Source organism: Heptranchias perlo, chromosome 40 (genome assembly GCF_035084215.1).
Source record: "Heptranchias perlo isolate sHepPer1 chromosome 40, sHepPer1.hap1, whole genome shotgun sequence".
Taxonomy (NCBI): Eukaryota; Metazoa; Chordata; class Chondrichthyes; order Hexanchiformes; family Hexanchidae; genus Heptranchias; species Heptranchias perlo.
The window spans coordinates 17,791,991-17,813,393 of NC_090364.1; the positions used below are offsets into that span (position 1 = coordinate 17,791,991).

The window sequence follows — 21,403 nt, forward strand, 5'->3', positions numbered from 1 at the left end:
CCCATGTTTGATCTGAAACCACGAGACTTCACGGGGTCCGGAGTTAATATTGAGGACTCCCAAGACCATTCCCTCCTGACTGTGTCCCACTGTGTCCCCACCTCTGGTGGGACAGGACATACCCAGGAATGGTGACGGAGGAGTCTGGGATGTTAGCCGATGGACAGGCTGTTGCTTGACTAGTCTATGGGACAGTTCTCCCAACTTTGGCCCCAGTCCCCAGATATTAGTGAGGAGGACTTTGCAGGGTGATCTGGGCCGGGTCTGCCTTCACCGTGTCCGAATCCGTGGCCTAGATCGCAGCCAAATGGTCCATCTGGTTTTATTATTGTTATTCTTTTTTGAAGCAGTTTGATATAACTGAGTGTCTTGCTAGTTCATTTAAGAGGACAGTTCAAAGGTGTGTGAGGTATTGGAGTCACATATAGGCCAGAGTGGGTAAGGATGGCAGGTTCACTTCTTTACAGGACATTAGCAAGGTTTCGGGGGTCTCAGATTGCCGGGCACAACCAGACCCAATGTCTGGTGTCAGGCTGGCGCTGCTCCTGGGTGTAAATGACAGCAGAAAACTTTGGGCAATGCGGTGACATCACAACGGACATGGATTGCGGGTCATTGTATAAACTCTGTCGCACAGAACCTGCCCACCCCGACGCCCGCACCTACACACAGACAAAGACCCACACACAGACAAAGACTCACACACAGACAAAGACCCACACACAGAAAACCACACAGAGACACAGACACCCATACAGACACAGAAGCCCATATAGTCACACACGCAGATACTCACAGTTACAGACATCCACACAAAGACACTCACACACACATAGAAACATAGAAAATAGGAACAGGTGTTGGCCATTCGGCCCTTCGAGCATGCTCCGCCATTCAATATGATCATGGCTGATCCGCTATCTCAATACCATATTCCTGCTCTCTCCCCATACCCCTTGATGCCTTTTGTGTCTAGAAATCTATCTAGCTCCATCTTAAATATATTCAATGACTTGGCCTCCACAGCCTTCTGTGGTAGAGAATTCCACAGGTTCACCACCCTCTGAGTGAAGAAATTTCACCTCATCTCAGTCCTAAATGTCCTACCCTGTATCCTGAGACTGTGACCCCTCGTTCTGGACCCCCCAGCCAGGGGAAACATCCTCCCTGTATCCAGTCTGTCTAGCCCTGTCAGAATTTTATATGTTTCAATGAGATCCCCTCTCATTCTTCTAAACTCGAGTGAATACAGACCGAGTCGACCCAATCTCTCCTCATAAGACAGTCCTGCCATCCCAGGAATCAGTCTGGTGAACCTTCGCTGCACTCCCTCTATGGCAAGTATATCCTTTCTTAGGTAAGGAGACCAAAACACCAGGTGTAGTCTCACCAAGGCCCTGTATTACTGCAGTAAGACATCCTTGCTCCTGTACTCAAATCTTCTTGCAATGAAGGCCAACATACCATTTGCCTTCCTGACTGCTTGCTGCACCTGCATGTTTGCTTTCAGTGACTGGTGTACAAGGACACCCAGGTCCCTTTGTACATCAACATTTCCCAATCTATCACCATTTAAATAATACTCTGCCTTTCTGTTTTTCCTTCCGAAGTGGATAACTCCACATTTATCCACGTTATACTGCATCTGCCATGTATTTGCCCACTCACTCAACTTGTCTAAATCGCCTTGAAGCCTCTTTGCGTCCTCCTCACAACTCACAATCCCACCTCGTTTTGTGTCATCAGCAAACTTGGAAATATTACATTTGGTTCCCTCATCCAAATCATTGATATATATTGTGAATAGCTGGAGCCCAAGCACTGATCCCTGTGGTACCCCACTAGTCTCCGCCTGCAACCCTGAAAAAGACCCATTTATTCCTACTCTCTGTTTCCTGTCTGTTAACCAATTTTCAATCCATGCCAGTATATTAACACCAATCCCATGTGCTTTAATTTTGTACACTAACCTTTTATGTGGGACTTTATCAAAGGCCTTCTGAAAATCCAAATAAACCACATCCACTGGTTCTCCCTTATCTATTCTACCAGTTACATCCTCAAAAAACTCCAGGTTTGTCAAACATGATTTCCTTTTCATGTTGACTTTGTTTAATCCCATTGATATTTTCTAAATGTCCTGTTATCACATCCTTTATAATAGACTCTAGCATTTTCCCTACTACTGATGTTAGGCTAACTGGTCTGTAGTTTCTGATTTCTCTCTCCCTCCTTTTTTAAATAGTGAGGTTACATTTGCCACCCTCCAATCTGCAGGAACTGTTCCATAATCTATAGAATTTTGGAAAATGACAACTAATGCCACTATTTCCATGGCTGCCTCTTTTAGTACCCTGGGAAGCAGATTATCAGGCCCTGGGGATTTATCGGCTTTCAGTCCCATTAATTTCTCCAGCACTATTTTTTTTACTGATACTAATTTCCTTTAATTCCTCCTTCTCACTATTCCCATGGTTCCCTAGCATTTCTGGGAAGTTATGTGTCCTCTTCCGTGAAGACAGAACCAAAGTATTTGTTTAATTGCTCTGCCATTTCCTTGTTCCCCATTATAAATTCTCCCGTTTCTGACTGTAAGGGACCTACACACCCACACAGACACAGACACCCACACACATACCCATACATGCACGCAGACACCCACACAAAAACACAGATGCCCATACAGACATAGACATCCACACACAAAGACACAGATACCCACACTCACCGACACTGACACACTCACCGACACTGACACACACACACACACACACACGTGCTCTCACCCATCAGAAAGTCCAGAATTGTCATGTCCATAACATCGAGTAGCCGGGTTCCACTGTCGTACGGTGGAGTTTTTTTAATCTGATCACAGAAACTGGGGTCCATCTCCCACCTGCAATATAAAAAGGGAGAGCTGAAGAGAGGGAGAGATTGGAAGGGAGGGAGAGAGAGCGAGAGAGTGAGGAAGCACGGCGGGGTGTCCCTGGTTTGGGGTACGGTGTGATGTCCACTTATGGGGTACGGTGTGATGTCCACTTTTGGGGAATTCCTGATTTGGGGTACAGTTGTGTGTACCAGTTTGGGTATAGGGATCAGTTCCATTTTTGCGGCACAGTTGGGGCGGCCCTGTTTCGGGGCACAGCGGGGCGACCCTGTTTCGGGGCACTGGCGGGGCGGCCCTGTTTCGGGGCACTGGCGGGGCGGCCCTGTTTCGGGGCATTGGCGGGGCGGCCCTGTTTCGGGGCATTGGCGGGGCGGCCCTGTTTCGGGGCATTGGCGGGGCGGCCCTGTTTCGGGGCACTGGCGGGGCGGCCCTGTTTCGGGGCACTGGCGGGGCGGCCCTGTTTCGGGGCACTGGCGGGGCGGCCCTGTTTCGGGGCACTGGCGGGGCGGCCCTGTTTCGGGGCATTGGCGGGGCGGCCCTGTTTTGGGGCACAGCGGGGCGGCCCTGTTTTGGGGTACAGCGGGGTGGCCCTGTTTTGGGGCACAGCGGGGCGGCCCTGTTTTGGGGCACAGCGGGGCGGCCCTGTTTTGGGGCACAGCGGGGCGGCCCTGTTTTGGGGTACTCCGCGGTGTCCCTGTTTTGGGGCACAGCGGGGTGGCCCTGTTTTGGGGCACAGCGGGGTGGCCCTGTTTTGGGGCACAGCGGGGCGGCCCTGTTTTGGGGTACTCCGCGGTGTCCCTGTTTTGGGGCACAGCGGGGCGTCCTTGTTTTGGGGTACTCTGGAGTATACTCACTTGGCTTTCTTTCTCTTGTGGTATGCCCGCCGCCAGGGGTTCCTCCAGGACAGCCGTTTGGCCAGTTTAACATCGGGGAGAAACAGTGCCAGGGAGCCCTCCATCAGGTGTGGCTTTCCACACAGAGCGTGCTCTATGTCGCAGTAATAGGTGCAGTCGCCATAGAAACAAACATTGTTCGCTGAGAGACAAAAACAAGAGTCATCGGGCACGATTTTAATAAGGTGGCGGGATGGCAGTGAGGGGGGGGGGGTCAATGGGTGCGCGGCAAACGTGAATAATAAAATCTTATCGCTCCCCACACAATCGCGACTTAATTGGTGGCCATTAATCTTGTTTCCGGGTTTGCCGTCCGAAAGCTGCGCAATGGGTGGACTGCGCGCTCGCCTGACAGGCTGTAAGCTGCAGTGTCTAGATTTAATGGGCCGTTGCTCCAATGGATTTTGCTGGAGCAAGGAGCAAGATGTCACAATAGAGCAGCACAGGGGCAAGGCTGCTCCAAGATTCAGCAATGCCTCACTTGAGGTGCTGCTGGGCGGGGTGAGGATTTTTAAAATTTTTTTTATCCGTTCACGGGATGTGGGCATCGCTGGCAAGGCCGGCATTTATTGCCCATCCCTAATTGCCCTCGAGATGTGGAGGGAACTATTTTACCCGGCCAACAGGAGGAAGTGTCCTGCCTCTGCCATCAAGGAGGCCTGGCTATAGATGGCAAAGGAGGTCACCTTGGGAGCAACATATCCCACACTTGGGTCCAGTGCAGGAAGCGTTTCAGCAAGAGTGACTACACTTACTGATTCTCCTACATTCCGTGGTGCATTCCCCACCCAACTCATTCTGCACTGCCGAGACTACTCCATCACATCACTCCTCACACCCACTTAAGGCTCATCCTCAACTTACCTGCACTTCCTCACCTCTCCATTAGTCACCCCACCACTACCACTCACCCCAATCCTGATCCAATGAGATGTCTCTGTCTGATACTCACTGTCTGATGCACCTCCTTCACGGTCAGCCTCACCCAAACCAATGCATTCATCGACTGACCACTTCACCCTCACTCCCTCACACATCTGTACTTTCTCCCCTTCTCGGAGAAGAGAGTGCAAAATGCATGCGAGAGGGCGAGGACTGGAGGGGGGGCCACAACAAATAGTGGCCCGTACAGAGGCGGAGGAGGAGGCCCTGGAGATCACCGGCACCCTCGAATGCCTGTCCGTCGGGGACCCCATAAACGTCTGGTGACCCAACTTTAACATTCATCACACACAACATGAATTGATGTTTTCAATGATTGGCACGTTGAACACCTCAGTATGCTCATCGCAACATGGCACACCTGTGATGATGCTTAATATTGCCTTCTGTTCTCTTACAGGCCCTTTAACAACTGCAGTAACGGGAGTGGGCAATTCCTCAGAGGAGTTCCCGGCCTCTGAGGGCGCAATGTTACATCTTAGTGAGCCATCCATCAGCTCAGATACTCACACCTCGGTTAGTTGGGTTGGCACCTGGTGAGTCACCACACACAAGTGAGCACGAGCTGACACTGGTGGCAGGGGCAGCTGTGGAAAGCCCGTGTCGGTGGCCGCACTCCTCTCCAGGCTCTGCTCAACTGGACGCAGATGCTGAACCGCGGGGGCCAGCCTTTAAAAGGAGAACGATCGAGGGGCAGCAGCACGTTTGCGAGGTACTGGAACAGGTACCATGCACACTCTCCACAACAGCGCAGAGGATGGAGGAGTCCAACTCCTGCATTAGTGAAATGGTGGCACAGGTATGTGAGGGAATCTCTGAGATAGTGTCACAGAGACGTGAGGAACTGTCTGAGATAGTGTCGCAGGTAATTGCTGAAATGTCTGAGATAGTGTCGCAGGCAAGTGCTGAAATATCTGAGATAGTCTGCAGGTAAGTGCGGGAATGTCTGAGATAGTGTTGCACGTAACTGCTGAAATGTCTGAGATAGTGTCTCAGGTAAGTGCGGGAATGTCTGCGACGGAGAGAAGGCTAGCCTCCATTGAGCTTCAAGCACGGTTCACAAATGAGTCCATTCAGACCCTGACAATGACCGTTTGGACTCAGGGTGAACAACATTCTGCCGCCTTAAACAGGCAGACAGAAACTTTACAACTGGGCTTCCAAGGCATCATACACGTCCTCCAAACTGTTCTCCAGGACGGTGGTAGGAGTGATGTGGGCCTGGCCCAGGGGAGGGATGATAGCGAAAGGGGACGTGGAAGTGGGGACACCATTCAACTCACCCATTGCCCCCCTCTCAACCAGTACCCGCAATGCTGCCTCCTCTCCTGGTGGCCGAGTCTGTCCCTGCACAGGTGCAGGTGGAGCAGTCTTTGGAAGGGCCCTCACGGGCTCCAAAACCCAGACAACATCTAAGCAGTCCGGCCATGGACATGAGCAACCTGCCACTGCCTCTGCTGCAGCCACAGGGGATGCACCACACAGAAGCAGTAGGAAGAGAAAGGCTAAGGATTTGTGATCATGAAGGGGATGCACAAGGATTTCTGACAGACTGTCATGTTTTTCATTTATATTTGTTTTTTGTTAAAGTCACATTAAATGTTATCATTCTCACCGCTACTGCCACGTCTTGCCAATTCTTAACTGGCTTTTGTGATAACGCCCTTTCGTGTGCTTCATCATGAACGGCGACACTTGATGCCACCCAGTGGGTCACTTTATAGTGGGTGTATGTGTAGTTGCAGGACTGTTTTGTGCACGGAGGGGGTGCAGGGGCGGGGGGTGGAGTGAGCCAGTGTTGGCGCTGCTCTTTCCAGGTAGTGTGAGGACTGGACTATTCTCACTTTGTGATCTTACGAGAACCGTTCACATATGAGTGACTCCCTGGTCTCACGAACAGCCAGGTGAGCTGCTGCTCTGCCCATGGGTTCATCCTCCTCCTCCTCCTCCTCCTGCTGCTGCTCCTCAATGTTCATTGCAGATGTGGATGCTGGATGAGGGGATGGGACCTCACCAACCGGTAACCCTCTCTGTTGCGCCATGTTGTGCGGGACACAACACACTACTATAATGCGACCCACTCTCGCTGGTGCGTATTGAAGCGTTCCCCAGAACGATCGAGGCACCAAAATCGCATCTTGAGGCAGTCCTATTGCATGTTCAATTACAGACCTGGTGGTGATGTGGCTGTCGGTGTATTGACGCTGTTGCTCGGTGATGGGGTTCCTCAAGAGGTGTCATTAGTCACGTGTGCAGGGGGTATCCCTTGTCCCCGAGGAGCCAGCCCTTAAGGCTGTTCGGTGCGTGGAAGAGGTCTGGGATGTTGGATTCCCTCAGAATGAACGAATCGTGGCAGCTGCCAGGGAATCTGGCACACAAATGAAGAAATCTTTTGCAGTGATCACAAATGAGCTGAGCGTTGATGGAGTGATAACGTTTTCTGTTGATGAACAGTCCTGGCTTGTGTGGAGGTGCTCGGATTGCTATATGCATGTGAACGATTGCACCCTGCACATGTGGGAAGCCAGCCAGAGTGAAATCCCACTGCCCTCTCCATCTGGCTGAGGTCGTCCATGGGGAAGCTGACGCATTACGAGGCCCTGCGAAACAAGCCGACGGTGACCTGCCTTATGCACTTGTGTGCAGACCACCAGCGATGTCACTGGTGGCACCCTGGAATGATCCGGAGGCGAAGAAGTTGACGGCAGTGGTGACTTTAACATCAAAGGCTAATGAGATGCCGCCAGGCCCAGCCGGGAGCAGTTCGGCATGAAGGAGGCTGCAGATGTCTGCAACCACCTGGCGACTCACTCTCAGCCTCCGTATGCACTGCTCCTCAGAGAGGTCCAGGAAGCTGAGCCTCAGTCTGTAGACCCTCCGGCGAGGGTAGTGCCTCCTGTGACATCGGTTCCTCTGTTGCTTCCCTCCGTGCTCTTGTGCAGGTGCCTGTGGCGCAGCACGGTGTTGTGGAACTACAAGTGGCGGAAGTGCACACCGTGCCTGGTGAGGCTGGTGATGTTCCTCGTCCTTCGATGTACTGGTGAATGAAACCATCACACCCCCCCATCCTGATGGTGTCAGCTTGAGGGAGTCCGAAAATTTGGTAAATATATGTAAACAGAACAATTCTGAGTGGAAACCAAGAATTTTCGGTCTAAACCCAAAGATCTCCCAGCCAAAAGTTTGTCTGAGAGAACTGAGTGCCCTGCTCAATAACTCACCTTTTATCCCCATCTGTCAAAAAGGGATTTAAATGTCCAAATGGCTGCCAGCTGAAACCCGACAACTTCCCAATGCCGTGTTTCACAAAGCATGGGAAACATGTTGAAGAAGTGCCTTCATTCTAAATTACATTTATTTGTTTTTTTAACAACTTTAGGTGAATTGCTGATTTAAATATCGTCCCACTGGCTTTAATTGCCGGCGGGACTTCCAGATTCGGGAACGGCGCGCGCACCCAGATGGTTCTGGGTTGTGCGTGTTCTTCGGCGTCTTGGAGCCGGGATTTCTGTCTGCTCCTCGAGAAGCTGATTTTCTTTGCTCGCCCCCGTCCCCAACGCACCCGGATTTTTGTTTTAAAATTGAGCCCATTGTCTCCACGTCTCCTCTGACCCACTGCCCAGGCCCCCTCTCACCCACTGCCCAGGCCCCAGCACCCCTCTCACCCGCTGCCCAGGCCCCAGGCCCCCTCTCACCCGCTGCCCAGGCCCCAGCACCCCTCTCACCCACTGCCCAGGCCCCCTCTCACCCACTGCCCAGGCCCCCTCTCACCCACTGCCCAGGCCTCAGCACCCCTCTCACCCACTGCCCAGGCCCCAGCACCCCTCTCACCCACTGCCCAGGCCCCAGCACCCCTCTCACCCACTGCCCAGGCCCCCTCTCACCCACTGCCCAGGCCCCCTCTCACCCACTGCCCAGGCCTCAGCACCCCTCTCACCCACTGCCCAGGCCCCAGCACCCCTCTCACCCACTGCCCAGGCCTCAGCACCCCTCACCCCCACTGCCCAGGCCCCAGCACCCCTCTCACCCACTGCCCAGGCCCCAGCACCCCTCTCACCCGCTGCCCAGGCCTCAGCACCCCTCACCCCCACTGCCCAGGCCCCAGCACCCCTCTCACCTGCCGCCCAGGCCTCAGTTCCCCCGGTTACCTGGTGAGTTGAAGAATGTGTGCTTGAGGTGCTCATCGGTCGTCAGCTCTTGAATCTCCTTCACCACGTTGATTTGACGACCGGAGACCGGGGGAATCCGCCGGAAATCTAAAATTCTTCAAAACACAACACATTGGGGATAAACCTGCCCAAACGCCCTGCCCACTCCATGCAGCCTGGCACCTCCCCACGGCCCAAAACCCCTGCCCGATGCCTGGCTCCACACCCACTCTGCTAAGCCCCATCACCACTCGCATCAGCCTGGCTTCTTCCACAGCCTCTGCCCCTCTGCTCAGCACCAACCTATATGTCCCTCTGCCGCACCCTAAGTGCCCCTCTGCCCCACACCCCTCCTGCGGTGATGAGACGCCGATCTCCTGAGCTACTCTCAGGTTTTTTTCCAGTGAGGTTAAAAATTCATAGGAACAGAGAAAGCCCATTAAACCGAACTGATCTTAACCCCACCTCCGCTCCTTCTCAATATATCCCTCAACCCCACTTCCCCACCATATCCCTCAACCCAATAACCCCACCATGTCCCTCAACCCCTTCTCTCTCCATAAGAACATCTAATTGTTTCTTAAACCCATTGGGCTGTTTACCTCCACGACCTTCCCTAGTAACTTGTTCCACAACTCGATTACCCTTTGGGGGAGAAAGTTCTCCCTGACTTCCCTTCTCACTCCTAACTTCCATATTTTTAACTGGTGGCCCCACAGGGAACAATTTGCCCTGTTTCAGGACTGTTTTCTCAGCCAATATGTTGCTACTCCAACAAGGAAGGGAGCACGACTTGACCTGGTTCTGGGTAATGAAACGGAACAAGTAAGTGACCTAAAATTAGGGGATCATTTGTGAAACAGTGACTACAGTATAATTAGGGGCAGAGTAAGAACAGAAAAGGAAAAAGGGGCAAGGGCAAGGGAAAAAACAAATTATAGTAAGATAATTTAGGGGCCCTATCCGGATTAAATGGAAGGGAAAAAATTGACAAATAGAATCAGAGGCCTCGATAGCAATGGAAAGGTAGGAAGGGGCGGGGGAGTCCGGGAGTGGGTCGATCATAATGGCAGGACTTCATTTAAGAAAAAATCTGCAGGCTCCCGTCAGATTGACTGCCTGGTTAGTGGGCGGGAGTGGGAATTTAGTGGCTGGAGGTCACAGCTGGGGACCCATGGGAGCATTCCTCAGCAGTGAGTGGAAGGAGGGCTGTGCAGGAGATTGTGGATCGGGGGTTCCAGTGAGATCAGAGGGGGGTGGAGGGGGAGGCCCAGGAGGCAAGTGGAATTTTTTCATTTTAACCCCTCCCACGCACCATTCCCGCTGGGCTCGGGGGGGGGGGGAGGGGCCATAGAAATGTTTACATGGGAGATGGATATGTACAAATTGAGCACATCCCGGTGAGAGAGAAAGGGAGTGTATCGAAGGCTGGAGTTTAGGGATAAATCGGGGATTATTTGAAACTTAAAAAAAAAAGTAGCATTTAGTGTTTACAGTAAATAAAACTGAAAGCCTGAAATTTATAGAGAATGTAGGAAAGCTGGAAAAAGGAGATTCAAAAGTCTAAGACGGAGTATGACAGAAAATTAGCAAAATACACAAAGGGCAATAGAATGGTTTTCTATAAGCGCGTTAGTAGTAATAGGATAATCAAGATAGAGATAGGGCTGCTGTGAGATGAAGGGGACATGCTTCTATCGGAGAGTGAGGCAATAGCTGAGATACTAAATAGGTTCAGTGCCTTGTTTTCACAGAGGAGATGGAAAAGATTGTAGAAACACCAGTTAGGCATAGGATAGTTAGTGGAGGTTTTTATTCCAAACTTATGGTAGATAAATAACTGAAACCTAATGGTTTATATCCAAGAATCTTTAGAGAAGAAAGGATAAGGGCTCTGATTATAATTAAAACAAAGATGTGCTGGAGGCGAGATCCACCATGGCAAATTTGGTTAAAGAAACAATTACAGCTGTGAGGAGGGATGATATGTTAGAAGGATCAACAAATGAGGCCATATGGGTTGAGCTAAGGAGCAAATAAGAGGCAGTCACATGACTGGGAGTGAACTATAGACCCCCAAACAGTAAGAGGGAGATAGAGGAGCAAATGTGTCGGCAAATTTCTGAGAAGTGCAAAAACAGTAGGGCAGTAATAGTCGGGGATTTCAACTACCCGAATATTAACTGGGATACAATCAGTGTAAAAGATATAGAGGGAGCAGAATTCTTAAATTGCATTCAGGAGAAATTTTTTAGCCAGTACATAGTAAGCCTAACAAGAGAACGGGCAGTTCTGGATTTAGTTTTAGGAAATGAGGCTGGGCTGGTGGAAGGAGTATCAGTGGGAGAGCATTTTCGTGGTAGTGATCATAATTCAGTTAGTTTTAGCATAGTTATGGAAAAGGATAAAGATAGAACAGGAGTTAAAGTTTTCAATTAGGGAAAGGCCAATTTTACTAAGCCAAGAAGTGATTTAGCAAAAGTGGACTGGAAACAGCTACTCGAAGGTAAATCAGTGTGAGAGCAGTGGGAGGCATTCAAGGGAAAGATTCATGGGATTCAGAGTAAACATGTTCCCACAAAAAAAAAGGGTGGGACTGCCAAATCTAGAGCCCCCTGGATGACAAGGAGCATACAGGGTAAGATAAGGCAAAAAAGGAGAGCTCAATACTGCAGAAAGCCTAGAGGAGTATAGAAAGTGCAGGGGTGAAATTAAAAAGGAAATTAGGAAGCAAAGAGAGGGCATGAAAAAATATTGGCAAGTAAAATTAAGGAAAACCCAAAAATGTTATATAAATACATTAAAATCAAGAAGATAACGAAGGAAAGAGTAGGGCCTATTAGAGACCAAAAAGGTAAACTATGTGTGGAGGTGGAAGATGTGGGTATGGTTCTTAATGAATACTTTGCGTCTGTCTTCACAAATGAGGCTGACAATGCAGAGATTGTAGTTAAGGAGGAGGAGTGTGAAATATTGGATGGGATAAACACAGTGAGAGAGGAAGTATTAAAGGGTTTAGCATCTTTAGCATCGGAGCGGAGCTACAGGCGGGAGCGGACCTGGGAGAGAGCGTGGGACTCGGAGACTACTAAAGGCCCAGGCTCGAGGGCCTACCCACACTCGGAGCAGAGCTACAGGCGGGAGCGGACCTGGGAGAGAGCGCGGGACTCGGAGACTACTAAAGGCCCAGGCTCGAGGGCCTACCCACACTCGGAGCAGAGCTACAGGCGGGAGCGGATCGAGGAGAGAGCGCGGGACTCGAAGACTACTAAAGGCCCAGGCTCGAGGGCCTACCCGCACTCGGAGCGGAGCTACAGGCGGGAGCGGACCTAGGAGAGAGCGCGGGACTCGGAGACTACTAAAGGCCCAGGCTCAAGGGCCTACCCGCACTCGGAGCGGAGCTACAGGCGGGAGCGGACCTAGGAGAGAGCGCGGGACTCGGAGACTACTAAAGGCCCAGGCTCAAGGGCCTACCCGCAGAGAGGCAATCGGTGAAAAAAACAAGGATTGACGTCACAGGACAGCGGGTAGGTGATTGGCGAGTCGATAAAGGGAGCAGCGGAGGCCTGAGGTGAGTAATTAAACTCACCTACGTGAGTCTTTTTCCCCAGCGGGGAAGGAGCTTCGCGGCTTTTTCAAAGGCAGGGGGCGGGGCCAATTCATTGGTATATAGGTGGAGCGGTTGCTAATCCCGAGACACTACACTAGTAGTGACTCCCACCCTCCCACCTCCTCTAACCTTTTGGGGGGTAGAGGGAATTGAAAGGGTAGGTTCGTTTTTATATTTTGTTTTCAGCGACTTAACTCCTGGACCTAAGATAAATAAGAAGCAAAAAGTAATCCAAAGTGGGACGTCACCAAGGAAGAGGTAAGTGATTGGTTGGTGAGTATTTTCCTGCTGAATTTGTCTAAGGTTAGAGTTTGTGGATTCTCGGGTCTCTGTTGTGTAGTGGGGGACTGCTGTTCAGCAAGGGCCCTTGAGTAAAACTTTTAATTGAATTGAAATTGGTGGGATTCATTTAATTTGAATTAATTAGTTAAAGGGTAAGTCATGTCAGGACAGCCCAGCCTCGTGTTATGCTCTTCCTGCTCTATGTGGGAAATCAGGGACCCTTCCGGTGTCCCTGACGACCATGTGTGCGGGAAATGTATCCAGCTGCAGCTACTGACAAACCGCATTGCGGCACTGGAGCTGCAGATGGATTCATTATGGAGCATTCGCGATGCTGAAAACGTCGTGGATAGCACGTTTAGTGAGATGGTCACACCGCAGGTAAAGGTTGTACAGGCAGGAAGTAAGTGGGTGACCTCCAGGCAGAGTAAGAGGAGCAGGCAGGCAGTGCAGGGGTCCTCTGTGGCCGTCCCCCTCTCAAACAAATATACCGCTTTGGATATTGTTGAGGGGGATGACTTATCAGGGGAAGGCAGCAGCAGCCAACTTCCTGGCACCAGGGGTAGCTCTGCTGCACAGGCTGGGAGGAAAAAGAGTGGAAGAGCTATAGTGGTAGGGGATTCTATCGTAAGGGGAACAGACAGGTGTTTCTGTGGCCGTAAACGTGACTCCAGGATGGTTTGTTGCCTCCCTGGTGCCAGGGTCATGGATGTCACTGAGCGGCTTCAGGGCATTCTCAAGGGGGAGGGTGAGCAGGCAAAGGTCGTGGTCCACATTGGGACCAACGACATAGGTAGGAAGGGAGATGAGGTCCTGCATCAAGAATTTAGGGAGCTAGGTAGCAGATTAAAGAGCAGGACCTCAAAGGTTGCAATCTCTGGATTACTCTCAGTGCCACAGGCTAGTGAGTATAGAAATAGGAGGATAGAACAGATGAATGCGTGGCTAAAGAGTTGGTGCAGGAGGGAGGGTTACAGTTTCCTGGATCACTGGGCCTGCTTCTGGGGAAGGTGGGACTTGTACAAGTCGGACGGGTTGCATCTGAACCAGAGCGGGACAAATATCCTTGCGGGGAGGTTTGCTAGCACTGTTGGGGGGGGTTTAAACTAACTTGGCAGGGGGATGGGATACAGAGTGGAGCTACAATAGGGGGTGATGTGCAGCCAAATATTGAGAAAAAAACAAGTCAGCTTGGAAGACAGGGCAAATATGTAAGAGCAAGGCTGGATGGCATCTATTTTAATGCAAGGAGTCTTGCAAATAAGGTGGATGAACTGAAGGTGTTGATAAACACATGAGAGTATGATATTGTTGCTGTCACAGAGACATGGTTGAGGGAGGGGCAAGACTGGCAGCTCAATATTCTGGGGTACAGAATCTTCAGGCGAGACAGAGGGGGAGGTATAAGAGGGGGGGTCGCAATATTAATTAAATAATCAATTACAGCCATAAGGAGAGATGATATATTAGCAGGTTCCTTAAATGAGGCCATATGGGTGGAGCTTAAAAACAAAAAGGGGGCAAGCACTTTGATGGGAGTGTACCATAGGCCCCCAAACAGTCAGGGGGAGATAGAGGAACAGATATGTAGGCAAATCTCAGAAAATTGTGCAAATAATAGGGTAATAATAGTGGGGGATTTCAACTTCCCCAATATTAACTGGGATACTCAGAGTGTAAAAGGCTGAGAGGGTACAAAATTCTTAACGTGCATCCAGGAGAGCTTTTTGAGCCAGCATGTAGAAAGTCCGACAAGAGAGGGGGCGGTACTGGACCTAATTCGAGGGAATGTGGCCGGCCAAGTGGAAGAAGAGCTAGTAGGTGAGCACTTTGGTGAGAGTGACCATAATTCAGTGAGATTTAAGGTGGTCATGGAAAAGGACAGGGAGGGGCCGGAAATAAAGGTTCTAAATTGGGGGAAGGCCGATTTTAATAGGAGAAGGCAGGATCTGGCCAAAATGGACTGGGATCAGCTGCTTGTAGGAAAATCCGCATCGGAGCAATGGGCGTCTTTCAGAAGGGAGATTGAGACCATACAATGGCAACATGTTCCCGTAAAAGTCAAGGGTGGTTCCAAGAACTTCAGGGAACCTTGGATGTCAGGGGATATACGAGAATGGATTAGGAAAAAAAGGAGGGCTTTTGGCAGATACAAAAGGCTAAAGACGGAGGAAGCCCTAGAGGAGTACAAAAAGTGCAGGGGGATACTTAAAAAGGAAATTAGGAGATCAAGGAGGGGCCATGAAAAAACACTGGCGAGCAAAATAAAGGAAAATCCTAAGATGTGTTATAAGTATATTAAGGGTAAGAGGATGACTAGGGAAAAAATAGGGCCCATTAGGGACAAAAATGGCAATCTGTGTGTGGAGCCGGCAGATGTAGGAGGGGTTCTAAATGAATATTTTGCATCTGTTTTCACTATGGAGAAGGACGATGTAGACATAGAAATACGGCAGGGGGACTGTGATATACTCAAACATATTAACATCGAGCGGGAGGAGGTATTGGCAGTTTTAGCAGGCCTAAAAATGGATAAATCCCCAGGCCCGGACGAAATGTATCCCAGGCTACTGTGTGAGGCAAAGGAGGAGATTGCGGGGGCTCTAACACATATATTCAGAACCTCTCTGGCCACAGGGGATGTGCCAGAGGACTGGAGAACCGCTAATGTAGTACCATTATTCAAGAAGGGGAGTAGGGAAAAACCGGGGAACTACAGGCCAGTGAGCCTAACATCAGTGGTAGGAAAATTATTGGAAAAAATTCTGAAGGACAAAATTAGTCTCCACTTGGAGAAGCAAGGATTAATCAGGGATAGTCAACATGGCTTTGTCAAGGGAAGATCATGTCTGACTAATTTGATTGAATTTTTTGAGGGGGTGACTAGGCGTGTGGATGAGGGTAACGCAGTGGATGTGGTATACATGGATTTCAGTAAGGCCTTCGATAAAGTCCCCCACAGGAGACTGGTCAAGAAGGTACGAGCCCATGGAGTCCAGGGTGCCTTGGCACTTTGGATACAAAACTGGCTTAGTGGCAGAAGGCAGAGGGTGATGGTCGAAGGTTGTTTTTGTGACTGGAAGCCTGTGGCCAGTGGGGTACCACAGGGATCTGTGCTGGGGCCCTTGCTGTTTGTGGTCTACATTAACGACTTGGATATGAATGTAAAAGGTATGATCAGTAAGTTCGCTGATGATACAAAGATTGGTAGGGTGGTAAATAGCGAGGAGGATAGCCTCAGTCTGCAGGACGATATAGATGGGTTGGTCAGATGGGCGGAACAGTGGCAAATGAAATTTAACCCGGAAAAGTGCGAGGTGATGCACTTTGGAGGGACTAACAAGGCAAGGGAATACGCAATGAATGGGAAGACCCTAGGCAAGACAGAGGGTCAGAGGGATCTTGGTGTGCAAGTTCACAGATCCCTGAAGGCGGCGGAACAGGTAGATAAGGTGGTAAAGAAGGCATATGGGATACTTGCCTTTATTAGCCGAGGCATAGAATATAAGAGCAAGGACGTTATGATGGAGCTGTATAAAACACTGGTTAGGCCACAGCTGGAGTACTGTGTGCAGTTCTGGTCGCCGCACTACAGGAAGGATGTGATCGCTTTGGAGAGGGTGCAGAGGAGATTCACCAGGATGTTACCAGGGCTGGAGCGCTTCAGCTATGAAGAGAGACTGGGAAGATTGGGTTTGTTTTCCTTGGAGCAGAGGAGGCTGAGGGGGGACATGATTGAGGTGTACAAAATTATGAGGGGCACAGATAGGATGGATACTAAGGAGCTTTTTCCCTTCGTTGAGGGTTCTATAACAAGGGGGCATAGATTCAAGGTAAAAGGCGGGAGGTTTAGAGGGGATTTGAGAAAGAACTTTTTCACCCAGAGGGTGGTTGGAGTCTGGAACTCACTGCCTGAGAGGGTTGTGGAGGCAGGAACCCTCACAACATTCAAGAAGGATTTGGATGAGCACTTGAAATGCCATAGCATACAAGGCTACGGACCAAATGCTGGAATATGGGATTAGATTAGACTGGGCTTGATGGCCGGCGCGGACACGATGGGCCGAAGGGCCTCTATCCGTGCTGTGTAACTCTATGACTCTATAAATCACCAGGCCCGGATGAAATGTATCCCAGGCTGTTAATAGAAGCAAGGGAAGAAATAGCGGAGGCTCTGACCATCATTTTCCGATCCTCCCTGGCTACAGGCGTGGTGCCGGAGGATTGGAGGACTGCTAACGTTGTACCATTGTTAAAAAAGGGAGAAAGAGATAGACCGAGTAATTACAGGCCAGTCGGTCTAACCTCGCTATTGGGCAAATTATTGGAATCGATTCTGAGGGACAGCATAAATCATCATTTGGAAAGGCACGGGTTAATCAAGGACAGTCAGCATGGATTTGTTAAGGGAAGGTCGTGTCTGACTAATTTGATTGAATTTTTTGAGCAGGGTCGATGAGGGTAGTGTATTTGATGTAGTGTACATGGATATTAACAACGCTTTTGACAAGGTCCAACATGGCAGACTGGTCAAAAAAGTAAACGCCAATTTTGGATCCAAGGGAAAGTGGCTCGTTGGATCCAAAATTGATTCAGTGGCAGGAAGCAAAGGGTAATGGTTGACGGGTGTTTTTGTAACTGGAAGGCTGTTTCCAGTGGGGTTCAGCAGGGCTCAGTACCAGGTCCCTTGCTTTTTGTGATATATATTAATGATTTGGACTTGAATGTGGGGGGCTTGATCAAGAAGTTGGCAGGTGATACAAAAATTAGCCGTGTGTTTGATAGTGAGGAGGAAAGCTGTAGACTGCAGGAAGATATCAATGGACTGGTCAGGTGGGCAGAAAAGTGCGAAATGGAATTCAATCCGGTGAAGTGTGAGGTGATGCATTTGGGGAGGGCAAACAAGGCAAGGGAATACACAATAAATGGGAGGATACTGAGAGGTGTAGAGGAAGAGAGGGACCTTGGATGTCCACAGATCCCTGAAGGGAGCAGCACAGGTAGATAAGGTGGTTAAAATGGCATACAGGACACTTTCCTTTATTAGCTGAAGCCTAGAATATAAGAGCAGGGAGGTTATGTTAGAACTGTATAAAACATTGGTTAGGCCACAGTTTGAGTATTCTGGTCACCACATTACAGGAAAAATGTGATTGCACTAGAGAGGGTACAGAGGAGATTTATGAGGATGTTGCCAGGACTGGAGAATTTTAGCTATGAGAAAAGATTGGATAGGCTGGGGGGGTTTTCTTTGGAATAGAGGAGGCTGAGGGGAGATTTAATTGAGGTGTATAAAATTATGATGGGACTAGAGTGGATAGGAAGGACCTATTTCCCTTAGCAGAGGGGTCAATAACCCAGGGGGCATAGATTTAAAGTGATTGGTAGAAGGATTAGAGGGGAGCTGAGGAGACATTTTTTTCACCCAGAGGGTGGTGGGGGTCTGGAACTCACTGCCTGAGAGGGTGGTAGAGGCAGAAACCCTCAACTCATTTAAAAAGTACCTGGATGTGCACTTGAAGTGCTGTAACCTACAGGGCTATGGACCAAGAGCTGGAAAGTGGGATTAGGCTGGATAGCTCTTTTTCGGCCGGCACGGATACGATGGGCCGAATGGCCTCCTTCTGTGCCGTAACTTTCTACGAAATGTCGCACCTCTTTTCAAAAAAGGAGACAGGGATAGGCCAGGAAATTGTAGACTAGTTAGTCTGACTTGGGCTGTTGGGAAATTAGCGGGGCCAATAATGCAGGATAAAATTACTACGAAATGAGAGTTAATCAGGGCACTGATTTCTAACAGGGAGGTCGTGCTTGACCAATGTGGATATATAAAGGAAGTTCAGTCGATGTGAGTTCTGTGGATTTTCAAAAAGCATTTGATCAGGCCCCACTCCTCAGCTCACGAGCTTTACCATTTATCACTCACCGATCCAAGTGAAAGGCCGCGATCTCCGCATTGTGTCGCTCAAAATCAGAGAAGTAGAAAAGGTCGGCAGATGTTTCCTGATCCCGAGTCTGTCTGTTAGGAACAAATCTCATTAACTGATACCAACCAGGGGATCGAGGCCCAGGGAGCCCCGTACTGTAACGGAAATCCAGGGAGCCCCGTACTGTAACGGAAATCCAGGGAGCCCCGTACTGTAACGGAAATCCAGGGAGCCCCGTACTGTAACGGAAATCCAGGGAGCCCCGTACTGTAACGGAAATCCAGGGAGCCCCGTACTGTAACGGAAATCCAGGGAGCCCCGTACTGTAACGGAAATCCAGGGAGCCCCGTACTGTAACGGAAATCCAGGGAGCCCCGTACTGTAACGGAAATCCAGGGAGCCCCGTACTGTAACGGAAATCCAGGGAGCCCCGTACTGTAACGGAAATCCAGGGAGCCCCGTACTGTAACGGAAATCCAGGGAGCCCCGTACTGTAACGGAAATCCAGGGAGCCCCGTACTGTAACGGAAATCCAGGGAGCCCCGTACTGTAACGGAAATCCAGGGAGCCCCGTACTGTAACGGAAATCCAGGGAGCCCCGTACTGTAACGGAAATCCAGGGAGCCCGGCACCGAGGCCCAGGGAGCCCCGTACTGTAATGGAAATCCAGGGAGCCCCGTACTGTAACGGAAATCCAGGGAGCCCCGTACTGTAACGGAAATCCAGGGAGCCCCGTACTGTAACGGAAATCCAGGGAGCCCCGTACTGTAACGGAAATCCAGGGAGCCCCGTACTGTAACGGAAATCCAGGGAGCCCCGTACTGTAACGGAAATCCAGGGAGCCCCGTACTGTAACGGAAATCCAGGGAGCCCGGCACCGAGGCCCAGGGAGCCCCGTACTGTAACGGAAATCCAGGGAGCCCGGCACCGAGGCCCAGGGAGCCTCGTACTGTAACGGAAATCCAGGGAGCCCCGTACTGTAACGGAAATCCAGGGAGCCCCGTACTGTAACCAAAACCCCGGGAGCCTGGCGCGGAGACCCAGGGAGCCCGACACCGAGGCCCAGGGAGTCCAGGAGATCTGACCTGTGCATTCTGGATAACGAGATTTCTCCTGCGGATTCTGGGTAAGGAGATCTCTCCTAGAATCATTGACTCATAGAATGGTTACAGCACAGAAGGAGGCCATTCAGCTCATCGAGTCCGTGCCGGCTCTTTGAAAGAGCAATCCAGTTAGTCCCATTCCCCTGCCCTTTCCCCGTAACCCTGCAAATATTTTCCTTTCAAGTATTTATCCAATTCCTTTTTGAAAGCCACGATTGAATCTGCTTCCACTGCCCTTTCAGGCAGCGCATTCCAGATCATAACAACTCACTGCATAAAAAAAGTTTTTCCTCTTGTTGCCTTTGGTTCTTTTGCCAATCACCTTAAATCTGTGACCCTTCCGCCAATGGGAACAGTTTCTCTTTATTTGCTTTATCTAAACCCTTTATGATTATGAACACTTCTATCAAATCTCCTCTCAACCTTTTCTGCTCCAAGGAGAACAACCCCAGCTTCTCCAGTCTATCCATGTAACTGAAGTCCCTCATCCCTGGAATCATTCTAGTAAATCTCTTCTGCACCCTCTCTAAGGCCTTCACATCCTTCCTAAAGAGCGGTGCCCAGAATTGGACATAATACTCCAGTTGTGGCTGAACCAGTGTTTTATAAAGGTTCAACATAACTTCCCTGCTTTTGTACTCTATGCCTCTATTTATAAAGCCCAGGATCCTGTATGCTTTTTTATCCGCTTTCTCAACCTGTCCTGCCACGTTCAGCGATTTGTCCAAATATATCCCCAGGTATCTGTTCCTGCACCCCTTTTAGAGTTGTACCCTCTAGTTTATATTGTCTCGCCTCATTCTTCCTGCCAAAATGTATCACTTTGCAATTCTCTGCGTTAAATTTCATCTGCCATGTGTCCGCCCATTCCACCAGCCTGTCTATATCCTCTTGAAGTCTATCACTATCCTCCTCACTGTTTACTACATTTCCAAGTTTTGTGTCTGTAAATTTTGAAACTGTGCCCTGTGCACCCAAGTCCAAGACATTAGTATTTTTTTTTAAAAAGCAGTGGTCCTAGTATCGATCCCTGGGGAACACCACTGTACGCCTCTCTCCAGTCCGAAAAACAACCGTTCACCACTACTCTCTGTTTCCTGTCACTGAGCCAATGTTGTATCCATGCTGCTTCTGCCCCCTTTATTCCATGGGCTTCAGTTTTGCTGACAAGCCTATTATGCGGCACTTTATCAAACGCCTTTTGAAAGTCCGTATACACATCAACCGCATTGCCCTCATCGACCCTCTCTATTACCTCATCAAAAAACTCTATCAAGTTAGTTAAACACAATTTGCCTTTATCAAATCCGTGCTGGCTTTCCCTAATCAATCCACACTTGTCCAAGTGACTGTTAATTCTGTTGGATTATCGTTTCTAAAAGTTTCCCCACCACTGAGTTTAAACTGACTGGCCTGTAGTTGCTGGGTTTATCCTTACACCCTTTTTTGAACTAGGGTGTAACATTTGCAATTCTCCAGTCCTCTGGCACCACCCCCATACCTAAGGATGTTTGAAAGATTATAGCCAGTACCTTCGCAATTTCCACCCTTACTTCCCTCAGCATCCGGACCAAGTCACTTATCTACTTTAAGTACAGCCAGCCTTTCTAG

At 49.8% G+C, this 21,403-nt stretch overlaps 1 protein-coding gene across 2 annotated transcripts in view; it reads right to left on the reverse strand.

The window, feature by feature from the left end:
- Window positions 1-21,403, reverse strand: part of LOC137305764 (extracellular serine/threonine protein kinase FAM20C-like) — a 55,327-nt gene that overhangs the window by 18,261 nt on the left and 15,663 nt on the right. Inside the window, exons 4-7 of one of the 2 annotated variants that reach the window (XM_067974714.1) lie at window positions 18,689-18,781; window positions 8,871-8,986; window positions 3,742-3,922; window positions 2,787-2,896 (exon numbers count right to left, since the gene is read on the reverse strand). In XM_067974714.1, coding sequence (XP_067830815.1) covers window positions 2,787-2,896; window positions 3,742-3,922; window positions 8,871-8,986; window positions 18,689-18,781 — 500 coding nt within the window. The remainder of the gene's footprint in view (window positions 1-2,786; window positions 2,897-3,741; window positions 3,923-8,870; window positions 8,987-18,688; window positions 18,782-21,403) is intronic. The other variant, XM_067974715.1, reaches the window with a different exon arrangement.